This window comes from Thamnophis elegans, chromosome 3, assembly GCF_009769535.1.
Source record: "Thamnophis elegans isolate rThaEle1 chromosome 3, rThaEle1.pri, whole genome shotgun sequence".
In the NCBI taxonomy this organism is placed as follows: Eukaryota; Metazoa; Chordata; class Lepidosauria; order Squamata; family Colubridae; genus Thamnophis; species Thamnophis elegans.
In genome coordinates, this window is record NC_045543.1 from 97,181,003 (window position 1) to 97,195,384 (window position 14,382).

At 35.7% G+C, this 14,382-nt stretch overlaps 1 protein-coding gene across 1 annotated transcript in view; it reads left to right on the plus strand.

Moving 5' to 3' along the window:
* Window positions 1-2,195: 2,195 nt before the first annotated feature.
* Window positions 2,196-14,382, plus strand: part of TRIM36 (tripartite motif containing 36) — a 31,376-nt gene continuing 19,189 nt past the window's right edge. The window contains exons 1-2 of the mRNA XM_032214463.1: window positions 2,196-2,460; window positions 7,868-8,105. Of these exons, the coding sequence (XP_032070354.1) occupies window positions 2,434-2,460; window positions 7,868-8,105 (265 nt within the window). The 5' untranslated portion in view covers window positions 2,196-2,433. The remainder of the gene's footprint in view (window positions 2,461-7,867; window positions 8,106-14,382) is intronic.

The following is a 14,382-nucleotide window of genomic DNA, read 5'->3' on the forward strand; positions in this document are numbered from 1 at the left end:
AGTTCAGAACTGAAGAAGCTTCTTGAATGAGAAACTAAACATTTTCTAAGAAAAGACCACAACAAAAAGGTCCATTTGGACTTTGGGAAAGCACCTTTGGGACAACCCATGATCTGGATGATTAAGAATCTCCATAGACTTACGATGAGTCCATTTTATATTTAAGTGTATTTAAGTCCTAGTGTTTCCTTGTAACTATGGGAATCTGCCTTTTGCTGTTGTTCAAGTGAGTTTTGTTTCATTGATTGTGTGAGGAATTGACCATCTGGCTTGTCATCTGAGCCTGGCATTGTGGGCTGAGTGTGTGTGACTGGCCCAAAATAATCCAGCTGGCATTTCTAGCTTGCTAATAAAAATAAAAATGTTATCACCTATTAGATGCTAAATTATTTTTAATTCACTATTCTTTTTTTCTTTAAACAATGGTGGAATCACTTTTTGTTATGTTTTAAGGGAAAGATCTTCCCTTAAAGGTATCTGACTGCCGCATAATCGTAGCCAAACATGATTTTTGCTTTTGTTTATATACATCATTTGTTTTCATTCTGTCTCTGGTTCAAGGTCAGATAGCTTTCCTTTGATGGATATTTTCCCTCTTGTCACAAGCATCGAAAGGCAATCTCAAAGTTATAAAATATTTTAAGTATTGTCATATTGGAAGGAAGTCAGGATTGCAATGACTTGAAGCAGGGTATGGATTAACAACGGATAGGATATCTTTTACATTGGTAATTTCTGCTGACTCAGGGATGGAAATCAGCCTGATAGTGACAAATGGCCCTAAGATTTGAGGGGGGAGGAGCAGAATACAGGAAAAGAAAAACGATTTTAAATAAAGCTTTAGGTCAGATTCTTTGTTTTAATCACACTTTTTAAAAGTGAATTAAATACATTTGATATAAAGAGAATTAATCTGAAGATATTTACTTTCCCAAAGGTTTTGGCTTAGATTTAGTGCATTTGTAAATCATAGTTTATGGCCAGCGTAAACCCTCACCTACTGGGTGACTTTGGCATAGTCATTCTCAACCCAACTTTCCTTATAAATTGTTTTTATGGATTCAATAGGTTTTGGATTGCATTTAAATATATTTAAAGGCCGAATGCACATTGTACAAACTTGTGCAACTTATTTATTTATTTGATTTATATACCGCTTCATAGGGCTTTCAGCAGTTTTAAGCAGTTTACAGATTTTTAGCAAATTGAGTCAGCAAATTGCCCCCACAGTCTGGGTCCTCATTTCACCCACCTCGGAAGGATGAGTCAACCTTGAGCCGGTGAACTGCTGAACTGCAGATAACAGTCAGCTGAAGTGGCTTGCAGTACTGCACCCTAACCACTGCCCCACCTCGTCTCCTACCATATTAAGAGTAACACTGCATGCAGTAAATATGTTCCAGTTATCAAATGACGAGTAAAGCAGATATTTTATTTTTAGAGTTAATTTCCCCAGCTTAGTATAATTCTTAAATTCTTACTTAGGCTGGGATAGGAAAACAGTTTTGATATTTCTCATAAAGAAGTGTTGTGGAAACCCTAGGCCTGCAAAGGGGTATCTAATCTGCACCAATTCTCATAATTTGCTTTAGAAAAGAGTCAGAGCATCAGCCAGTTAAGATTTGTGCTTTTCCTGATTCTGCCCAAAGAAAAATTATACCGGTGCTCTGTATCGGAAAATTGTAAATCGGGTTAGTTCTTTCTGCAATTATCGTTTCTAGACTAAACTCCCATTTGCTTTGAAAACAATGCGTCCTTTTCCTCCTTTCTTCCCCGCTCTCGTCTTTTTGACCGTTGAGACAGAAATCCAGTTTACGCGCAGCCCTTGTTGCAACTGCCCTGGCGGACTTCTTCGGAGGTTCCGTGAGGCTGGAAAAGTGGCAGCGATTTCGGTTCGAGCCCGGCTGAGAGGCATGGCCATCCCGACACCCTTCTCGAGAGGAGTTATTATAGTCGTCTCCTGGTTTCCACACACGGATGGGTCAGAGAGGGATCTCATTCTATAGTTTCCTCCCTCCCCCGCTCCCTTCCTGGAAAGAGAAAGGTGGACAAAACATCCTAACGGCGGCTCAACAAAGGTGCCAGGTGGCGCTGACGCTCCGCCCCCACATTGTGGCGTGGAGGCTGTTGCCAGGCAGGCCCCGCCCCCTTCCCCTTTGCCCCACCTCCTTCCCCCCCACCCACCCGCCCACCCGCCCGGAGCCGTAGTTTCCTAGGGGCAGCAGTGGCAGCTGCTGGGCGCCTCGTAGCCGCTTCGCGCGTGCTCTCTTGATCCCTTCCCTCGCGCCGCGCTCTCGGGAGGGGGAAGGGCGGACTCGACCGGTTCCGAGAGTCTGCGGAGAGGGCGAGAGAACCAGACTCGCGCGCCCCGGGCACCTCCGGGCTCAACCGTCCGGGACCGAAAGCGGCATCAGTGGTAGTGACGATTCCAGGATGGAAGGGGACCGGCTGGAACCCGTCGTGAGTGTTCCTGAAGGGGAACTTACAGGCTGAAGAGACGGGAGGGTCGCCCCTCCCGAGGTGGGGCTTTAACGGGGCGGGTGGGGGGGGTCATTTGAGAGGAAAGGGAGAGGATCTGAGGGGTCCCCTCCCCCCGACCTGTGGGGCTTTTGACCGTGGCTTCCTCCACACCGTGGGGAGGAAGGGAGCCCGATCACGGCAGGCTGGCTCCCTTCTGTTTCTCCCCGTGGCTCGGCTGCAAAAGCAGAACTCCGGCAGCCTTTTCCGCTCCCTTCTCAGAAGAGATTGTGGTTGCCTTTTCAGCAGCCGGCTTCCCAAACAGCCTCACCCGTCTTCGCTTGAAGCTGACTCTTCTCCCACCCCCTTGTTTGCTTTAAGTAAGACATAGACTCGGAGCCTGGGGTGTTTCCTCACCAAAGCTTTGTGCAAACTCATAATGTGTAATTGAGCGTTTGACGGACTCTATCCCAAGGAGGAGCTTCAGCTATTTCAGTCTTTGACAGTGACTTATTTCAGATCTTTCAGGAATGTCTGCATTGTTGCAGATGTGGTAGGAACAGTTTATTGGAGCTTGGGTAAGCGATCAAGTGAGGATGTCCATCATTCATATTCTCTTGATCTAGGCTGGGTAGGAGCAATCCATCTTCTAGCTTTTCATTGTGTGAAAGTATTGATGGTGGCTCAGTGGCTAAAATGCTGAGCTTGTTAATCAGAAAGGTCGGTGGTTTGAATCTCTAGCACCGCATAACCATTACTTGTCTCAGCTTCTGCCAACCTAGCAGTTTGAAAGCATGTAAAAATGCAAGTAGAAAAATAGAGACCACCTTTGGTAGAAAGGTAACAGCGTTCCGTGCACATTCGGCGTTTAGTCCATGTGACCACGAAGATGTCTTTGTACAGCGCTGGCTCTTTGGCTTTGAAACGGAGATGAGCACCGCCCCCTAGAGTCGGGAACAACCAGCACATATGTGCAAGGAGAACCTTTACCTTTTACATATTGACTAGAGAGGGTTAATCTTTTGGTCATGAATTGCTTTGCACAAAAAAACAAGATGATTTCAGCCTTGCTTTCTAAAGCATAAATGCAGCAAGGAGATGAATGTATGCAAAGGCGCTTGGGAAAATGAGAGGGAAATTATGGCAAAAGAAAAGTAGGTTCCACATTGTTACTCAAATTTTATTTGCATTACTGCAGCTGTATCACGTTTTCTCAAAGATAACCAATGCAAATCAGAATATTGGACTACACTCTAATCTGCACGTAACCAAGATGTGGGAAACTGAAGTCGAAGCTGTTATTGATAAGCAAACTGAAGTTGGGGAAAAAACAGCCACCGGAATTAGTAAACCCAAAGATAATACCTACTTGTTCACTGCAATCTTCAGGATTCTTTGTTCCAAAATTGCTTTTATATAAACAGTCTGTACAGTAGTTTTTCAACCTGTAATGATTATGCTTCATTTAGTTTATCTTCATCCTATGTAGGGCTTCCTTGAAACCCTTAACTAATAATTTTCCAGAGATTAGATGGAAAAGAGGTTGGATTGTTGATGATATTTTACATTAAGCCTTCCAGTAATTACTCAGAGCGAGTTTTTATAAATTTTGAAAAGCATAAATAAGAGTGTCTTGAACCACCATAAAGGCCATGACAAAAGATATCAAGTCAGTCTAATGCATTCCAATACAATTTTTCCTGAGAACATTTTTGCACTGTAGTAATATGTGTCCCAAATAGCATTCTGGAAAAGTGATATATACGGTGAGGTCTCACTCACCATAGCCAAAAACACCAGCCTGAGGATGGCGAGTGAGACCTTGTCGAAACGTTGCCATGATACATTTGACATTGAATGTTAGATGTTCAGCTCTATAGCATACAAGTAGATTTTAAAAAGGCATATTACTGTATCTTCCAAAGTGAAATATAACTAATTGTCCAAGGAAAACTTTATAAAATCCAACGTTTAACTCATTTTGTTTGCTTTTATTATTTAGGATATAAGCGTTAAGTCTTAATTTGCAAACAACGTTTGCAAACAATATTGTCAAGCTATAGAAAGTAAAAGGGAGAGTCAGTACCATAGGTCTTTAAGAAATTTCAATTTAATTTATCAGTGGAAAATGATGTTTAAACAGTGAAAATAACTATCATTTTTTTATTGAGTGAATTTGAGTAAATAAATGAGATTTTGGTTTGTTTATATATTTTGCTTATATTAGAGCAAATACATTTTGAAAGATTAGATTGCAGATTGTAGTACTTCAAAATGCTTTTGAGAAAATGACAGTGTGACAAAAATGCATCTATCCATCATATTTTCAATTTGAACTGAAAAAGAACTGTGTCTCTAGTCAACATACTGCAGAGTAACATGGAACACTATTTCTCTCATTTCCTTTTTTTCTTTGGATAAGTGGAAAGTGACACCCCCCCCCCAATGAATAATGACTATTTCAAATCTTCGGTTCCTGAGTTTGTAAATTGACATTCCCAAAAGGCAAAGTACTGAATGTTGCAGAATACATCTCCTTATTTATTCAACCAGGTTATAACTTATTCTGACTGAACTGTAACTGGGACAAGCATCTTTTCTATCCATGTACTTTCTTCTTCAGAATCCGTTTGGAAATGAGGCAAAGAAAATTGCCATATGCTTCATATGTATTTAAAGCACAGGCGTATTTAAAGCACAGGCGCTTCAATTATGTAGTACTATTTTTAGAACTAGAAAATACAATAATAAATTGGATAGGATTTGTATCCTTTTGTTAAATATTTAGACAAATAGATTTTTAACAAAGGACATTAATTCTTATGTCTAAAGTGGTTTGATAAACTCTTAAGGTTTTTACTGCCATACCATGGTATCAATGTGAAAGTGCAACTCTCAGAATCAAATACTGTTATATTGTTTGGGGCATTTGTTTTCTCTATAGTGTTATATTTATTTGCTTTTTTTCTTCAAGAGGTAAAAAAAAGCACGTAATATAGTAAAAATAATTTATCATTTTTAGATTTTCTTTATCCTTGGTTTGTTTTTAACATCTTTATTTATTAATTAAACTTTTATACTGCCCAACTTGCCCAGGGGCAGCCCTTGGCATCTTACAATCAATAAATACAAGACGATTAAACATTAGAACAATAAATACAATATAAACTCAAATTCAAATTGATAAAGATTTCAAATTGATTTGATTGATTTCAAATTGACAAGGAAGGGAGCAAAATCACATAGGGGATGGGGTCATAATTTATTAATCACCACCACAATTACATGCCCCACTTTGGATGTGTGCAGATCTCACCTTGCCGGGGAGGGGCACAATGTTCCAGAGGACAGGAGTCTCCTGAACACCCAACCAGCTGGAATTGCTTGATCGACAGGGTCTTCATGTCCCTTCTGCCAGTGTGGGTGGGGTAGGCCAATCCCATTGGAGTAAGATGGTTCCCTTAGATAAGGGAACCAACTTGGACTCATGCCATGAAGGACTTTAAAGATGAGAATGCCTTGATCTAGAAGCAAACTGGCAACCAATGCAGTTCATAGTGTTATAACATGGGCCACCCTAGTGACACCAAGGATTGTCTGTGTGGATGCATTTTGCTCGTATTGTGAGTTCCGAATACTCTTCAAGGGTAGTCCCATATAGAGTGGTTTGCAGCGATAAAAGCATGAGGTGAACAAGGCTTGAGTGACTGAGTGTAGGGGCTCCTGATTCAGGAAAGCACATAAGATGCATAACATGCATAACATTTAGGCACTGTACCCCCTTCCACAACTAAAGATGTTAAAGTCCTGTATCTTGAAGCTCCACATACCCAAAGACACTTGGTCTTACCAAGGTTCATCCAAAGTCTGTTGTCCCCCATCTAAACCTCCACAGCCTCCAGGCACTGTGAGTGGGCAGCAATAGCTTCATTTGAATCACCAAGGAAGAAGATATAAAGTTGACTATCATCAGCATACTTGATGGTACCTCATCCCATGGTGATAGATTATATCACCTAATGGCTTCATTTATATGTTAAAAAGGAATGGAGACAATACTGAGCCTTACAGCATGCTACAAAGGAGAAGCTGTGAACTGGACCAGTCACTCCCTACAACACAAATGACAAAGTAGCAACACTTGTACATTGGAAGATCTGTAAGAAATATCATTTGCCTGCAAGCAAGAACTGGTGGGACAATAAAATAAAGTCATAGAAAATGAAGAAGCTAAATTGTTCTGGGACTGTAGAATTCAAGCAGATAGGCAATCACCACATAACATCTCAGACTTAACAGTTGTCAATAAGAAAGACAAAAAAGTCTGCATAATGGCTATGACAGTATCTGGAGACAGCGGAATAGAAGAGAAATAAATGGAAAAGATAACAAAATACAAAGACCTGCAAATAGAAATAGAATGACTGGCAAAAGTAAGCAAAGGTAAACCAATAGTAATTATTAGATGCAATCCTCTGCAAAATGAAGCACCATTTGAACCATCAGCATTGACAAATTCACCATCAGTCAATTGCAAAAGGTATCTTTACTTAGAATAGCTTATATCCTGTGACAATATCTGTAACTCCATCAAATACCTTTCCATCTACCTTTCCCAGGTCCTTGGAAAGGGCTCAATAGGTAGACAAAAATGCCAAATCCTATGTGGACATCTAATTGTGCAACGAACCATAATTATATGCTATCTTGGATCATAAGATTAGAGTACTTAACAAATATAGTAAATTAAACCTAGAAAAAATAGCAGAAATGTATATATGTTTAGTATACAGTACTAAATAATACTAAATACACACACATGCACATAAGATTCAATATTAACAGTACAAATGAATTACAAAGTAGCTTTATTGCTTTTTGTAATATAATACAATTACTTTTCCTTTTTTTCTTTCAGCTTAGCCATACTGTATTTATACATTTACTTTAAATAAACATAAATAATACATCATGGAACATTTCCCTTGCTCAAAGTAAATTTTTACTAAACTCAAGAAATCAGCTTTCCTTCCAAGGCAGTTAATAAACTTCCATATTGGTTGGAGTCCTACCCTTACCTGCCTAGGTTATATTTTATATATTCTTCCCCATTTCATTTTTAAGTTTTTGCTCTTATGTATTTAGTATTTCATTTTTGACTGCTCTTAATCTCGCAAAATGGTTAGCTTTAGTTATTAATCTTGCTGTCTTTAGTTATTGTATGAACAACTATTTGAAGTGAAAATTATAGGTTATCTGGATTGCTGAATGTCAAAATAGCTACCTACAGCAGATAGTATTTATATTTTAATTTCTTTTAATTACCTGACTGAAATAATGTTATGTTTTTTTAACTGGCTGTAACCATCATGGGACTTCTGAACAGTTTCTCATTTCTTTTTGTTTATAGGTTACCATTAAGAATATTGAACGAGAACTCATCTGCCCAGCATGCAAGGAGTTATTTACCCATCCACTTATTCTCCCTTGTCAACATAGTATCTGCCACAAATGTGTAAAAGAAATTCTGTACTTAACATTTGAAGATTCGTTCAATGATGCCGCTTCAGAAACTTCCAATCACAGTAGCCCTCGCAGTAGAATGAATTCCCCTAGCTTGGATAGAATTGACAGGGTTAATAGATCAGGTACGTAAAAAAAGTTTAAAAAAATTATTCTTAAAGTAACATGGTAATTTACAAAACAATAACCTTAATAAAACCACATCAAAATGCAATAATAAAAACATGTCATGATAGCCACATCCAATTAGATCAGTCAAAATGCTTGAGCAATAGATAATTTTGGATCTAATATTAGAAATGATATAATCTCTTGATTAGTATCATTTGAATTACACACTGTATTATTAAATAACCAATGAATCAAAAAATGTAAAATGCTTTCTTGCTATGTTGTCAAGATAGAGTTAGGGTATTAATGTTCCAAGAAATAGGTTTTATAATTCATGTATCTATGCACATACATGTAGCATCATGAAATTAGTAGTCTCCAGCATATAGAACACAGCAAAGCTTAAATACAAAACTTGAATACAATGTTTGATATTTCATAGTATGTGCATCTTCATTTTTCTAAGAATATGCCATATTTTTGTACTGATTCAATTTCCAGGTGCTTGCATTCTGCATAAATTACTAAATGCAATCCTATGAAGAGTGGCTGAGATCATGGTGTTGGTTTCTCCACTTCTTTCTCTACTATGTTAGATTTCATTTGCATATATGATAATGGAATTCTTCACAAACCCAGCCAAAATTGGGAAATATTTTCATCAACTTCACAACCTATTTATCTGGTTCACAGCTGTTAATTCTGACTAGAAGTTGCTGACTAGAGTCTTAGGGCAGAGGTCATGTGTATCACATACTTCCTTTTCCCTTTAAACATGGATACCAAGAGTATGAATCTCTGATCTTTTGCATATAAAACATATGTATTGGTGATTGACATATGTATGGTCATTTTCATGTTCCTGCAGTCTTTCTGATGTTGTCAAAGTTGATAGATTGTTATCAACTAATGGATCTTTGAATCATTTTCAATAGATTATCAACATTTTTTGATTCTCAATTTTAGCAATTGAAACTAGAATTGAAAATTAAAATTAATGAGTCATGGATGGCCTCATGCTGATCATGTAAAATACGGATTTTAACTGGTTGTCTTCAATCAAGAGTTCATAAGCTCTAGTACCAAATTCCCATTGTTTCAGACATTGAACATTTAGTTAATACAGATTCAGTAAGGTTCATATTACGTTAACCCTTAATTTACAACCTGTCATTTAGCAACTGTTTGAAGTCAGGGTTCCCCTGAAGGAAAGTTATGACCTGAATCTGAAGTTCTAATGATTGCTGTGCTCTCCCTGCATTCACATGATTGCATTTTTGATGTTCAGTAATGAGCCCATGATTTATGGCCATTTGCAGTGTCCCACATCATGTGACTGCAATTTTTAACATTTTTGCTGAAAACTGGCATTTACTTGTTTTTAGCAAAAATGCTCCATAGCAAACAATGGATTAACAAACATGGTGATTGCTTAATGACTGTGGTGGTTACTTAATGACCATAACAGTTTTTCAACAACTGCCTAAGAAAAGTCATAAAAGCGGGTCTGGTCACATGATGACATGCTTTATGACCATCATGACTTACATAATGGGGAGGCTGCCAATCAAGGACTACCTGTAATCATTGTTTTCAAACTAACCTGTATTTTTTTTGTCTAAATATTTAGAAAGATTGTGTTATTGATGTTAAAGAAGTACAGAAGTGATATTAAAAGTTTTGATTTCTCAGGTTAAGTTGATGTATGTTTGATTAAATTTCTTAAATCACATTTTAAAGAAAAATGCTTGAATCTTTAGCAATTCTACAGTTAGAAGCATTAATAAAATATGTTCTAATAATTCTATTTTTCAGATATAAATGGGGATAGAAATTTTCTTCTTCCCTCTTATACTTGCTTACTCAAATGTCAATCCCATTATTCATCAGTGGATCTTTCAAGTAAATGTGTATGGCTTAAACTTAACCAAGTTGCTGTTATAAAATGCTATGTAATCTCCAGCATACTATTGTAAACCAGTAGTATGTAAACCCACTGTAACCCACTGTAAACAAGAATCCTTCCTTTTCAGCTTCTAAAAATGCTTCTCTGTTCACTGTTTACAGCCTCACAGAGGAGGCCTCATGGGTTGAGAGGTAGAAATGTTTCCTTTTATATGGCTGTAGATGATACTTGGTAGAACATGGATGTTATTATACTAGGTTTAGTATAATTGTTTTAAGTATCAGTGGTCAAGTCCAAAATTATCAGTTGGCAATATTGCGAACAAAAATTACTTTCATTTTGCTAATTCGTATAGAACTCACTGGCTTCAAACGGGCAATATTGCTTAGATGACTTAAACATACATTAAACATTTACTTTAGAAGTTATAAATGGTATTTTGAATTTTGGTATACCAAAATTCAAAATACCATTTATGACTTCTAACATTAATGTTTAATTCTGATGCTACCAAGATGTTTTAAATGAAAATTTTTGTTAATTTTTATATTCTGAATTCTCCTATAACACAAATGAGTTTTGAAAAAGTATAGATTGCAAAATTTAAAATCACTAGTAAAGGAATTTTAATCACATTCTGTTGAAAAGGAAGAAAATAATGGTAAAAGAGTAAATGCTGCATTTTATACACTGATTTTTGCTACCAGGTTTGTATTTTCATTTTTTTCTGGAAAGAAGAATATGAGATTATGCCCCATTTTCAAAATTAATTTTTGTTAGCAGAATTGAATGCCCGAAAAGTATGAATGAATCTTCCAGTGTGAGGGTAATAGATTTTAGATATTATTATTCAAATTAGATCTAATCATCTCTGTTCAAAAATTCTTATTCCCAAACTGTGATTTAGTTCCCAATTTTAATTCCTAGTTCAATATTTTTTTTGCCTGGCAACCACAGCTAATATTCTTGCAATATCATGTAGAAGCAGGAAAAGCCAGTTGGAAATTTTTCTTAGCCAGCTGTTTTTGTCAAGTTCTGTATTATTCTGTATTGTATATTTGTATAGGGAGTGGAAAATATAAGAGAGTGTGTATTCTTAAATGCATAGCACTTCTGGTGCTATGCAAAGGTGATGTTCATTGAAGAATATCTAGAACAATCCTAAATTTAATGCGGATTCATAGATGTCTTAAGAGTCTAGGTACCAAGCACTTTAGTGGTTTAAAATTGAACTCAGTAGCTTAATTGGAATATGAGAGGAACATACTGTGTTCAGCCCAGCTGAAATTTTCTGATCCTCTGGCTATAAAGTATAATAGAAAACACCGTATTGGCACTCTGTATTAACTGTGCTGATACGTTTAAACCATTTTAAAATTCAAATGCAAATAAATCTTGCCCAGATAAATAAAGATTTGGTACTACCACTAATAATGATGGAAGACTGTGATATCTGTGCAAATAAGGGTAAAATGCCAAATGCTATCTTAGTTTAAGCAAATATAAATAGAGAATATGAAAAGGGATAGAACAACTTAGATTTCTTTATAATAATCATCACCATCATCATCACCACAATTGGGTTTTCATTGTCGTTACTTTTATTTGTAATTAAATTTGGAACAGCTCTAAGCATTCATGCTTTGGCTTCAGTGAAAATATTTGCCCTTATGGGCATTTCAAAAGCATGTTACTATCTAAATGTTTCAAATCATACTATCTATACTTGACCACTGCACTTTAATTTATATTATATTTTATTTTTCATATATATTTAATCTCAACTTGAATAATAATGCCTTAAGTTTTGTCACCTTAAGTTTGCTTCTGTGACATTGCTTAACTGCATATTGCATGTTGTAGAGTATACCCTCCTCCTGTTTACATTTTAAAGACTTATATCAATTTCTTTTAAATAACTCCCATTAATTCAATGTCACTTCTCAGTATATCTGTAGTGATTTTTGCTGTGAGTTACATTTTGTTTAGAACATATTATGTTTTAATTTCAAAAATGCATGTGTGTTATGCTATTAGCATGTGTGACTTTTTAGATTAGACTTACTGTCCCAACAATTTTTTTAAATAATCATTTGAAATTAGTTTATTGATGGATAGTCTCTATTATTGCAAATTTTCATATGCATCTGGTGTTAATCATTTTTCTAAATCTTTCTTAGAATATGACTTTATCTTTGATTCACACAGATGTTCTGAGTCTGAATAGTACATAATAAATAATAAATAATATTTTAATAAATGCCATTGTAATGTAATTAAAATGACCACTTTTCCATATACTTTAGAATTATGTTCAAAAGTTTCCTTTTGTGAAAAAAAGCCCTACAATTTATTTTACCTTTGCATTAGAGTTTTCCAAAACAATACAGATATTTTGGGAAAGTGAATCTGAAAAAGAATTATGTAATATTTGAAAGTTGTCTAGATTTATTTAAACTCGGGGGTGGGTTTACTTTATTTTTGACATCAAAGGTGAGAAAAATCAGATTTTCTTTTTATAGAAATTTGTATAGGATTTCATGAGTTATATTTTAAGGGGCTGTTGATCTTATAGGTCTAAAAGAATATTACTAATACATTGGAGCATGTGACATGCATACATATTTCATGTTTATGGGGAAAAAACCTGTTCTATGAGGCAATTTTAATAACTAGTTAGTAATTGCTTGCAGTTTGAGAATGAAGTAGAGTATTAGTCCCCTGCTTCAAAGGTTGGTTTCTTTTCTTTTTTTTAATAATTTTTTTTTGTTACATAAACAACACATGCACACACTAGTGGGAAAAAAAAAGAAAACACAAAAAAGACAAAAAACAAAAAACAAGGCAGGGGAAAAAAAAGAAAAAAAAAGAAAAAACACAACAAGTATATGTTATAAAAAAGTATATCAGCTGGTTACAACATGTTTTTGTGCATCTCTTCCATTAATTCATATTAATTCAAATATCTTAACTCAAATGTTTACCATATTAACATTGTCATACCTCCACTTTTAGTTGACTACAGTTGTTTAAACATCCTTCATCCTTAACTATGCCAAAGATTTAATCCATAACCACATGCTAGCATTTCATTTACTTGTTTATAAAATCCTCCATTAACATCAAATCCTCATATCCTGTTTTAGCTAAACATCCATAATATTTAATACCAAAAATTCCATCCTCCATGTATATAGTTTATTATCATTCTCCTTTCTTTATGTAATTATATCGTATATCATAGCATTTTCCCCATATTAGTTAAGATTTAACTGTATATAGTTTTATTTTATTTTTTAATAGTGATAATTATTGTGATTAATAACCTTTATATATGGTCCAAAAATATTTCTAACCTTCCCTTCTCATATCCAATTATTATTTATCATATCAACTCCACATTATATACATTACTATCATTATCAATTATTATTCCACTATGTCTATTACAAATGAAATTAATTAGGTTTAGCTAATTTTGAATTGTATTCTTCCATCTATCAGCCTGTGTCTCTCCAATAACAAAACCTCCTTAATCCTGTTGCCATTCGTGGATCAAGTTCTCCAAACGTCTTTATGAGCAAGTCCAAACAAAAAGGTCTTTGCACCTTTTTGCTTAAGGTGCCTCTCATATAATGCTGCCGTCCTCCGTTTATTCCCCTTTTCAGCTTGTCTTTAATTCTCAGTGGTGGTATCAAAAGTTTTGCAGATGATATTTCATAAAGTATAAATTCTTTAATGCTTCTCATTCCTCCTATGCTCTGTCTTTCGAAGTAAATCTTCTGTGTGGCTGCCCCTCCTTCAGACATTCCATCTTTTTCTCCCTCAGAGGTAAACCAGATGCCCGGAATATCAGCAAATTGAAAATCTTTATCTCTGACATCCTTCGTTTTATTTCAGGAACATTCAAACATTCAACATTCTCATTTTTTTCTTCATATTTTGTTGCTAGAAACAGCAAATAATCCAGCTTCCTCTCAAATCTATCGTATGTGGCAGATAAATTTTGTAGTGCGGAAAAAATCATTTGAAATGAATCATTTGAAACTTGAACAAACGCCATCTTTGTACACAGTTAGTATTTTTCCTTTGGAAACTCTAAGGTATTTGAAAGTAAAAACAAGCTGGGAGCTGTACAATCTTATCTGATCTTAGACCAACCCAGTCAAGCAATAAAAGTGTCAAGTTGTAGGGAGCCAAATTATAGTAAATTGGTTTACAGCCCACTTACAGAGGGTCAGAGGAGATGTTGGAGTAATCTTTCCTTTGTCCATGTAAATATCATTTAAAACATTTAAAAAATAGGGTAACCACCGTCCATAAACCAATAAAGAGATCAAAATCGCCACTAGATTCTTCTGTTCTTTGGTTTCAATTAGCTTAAA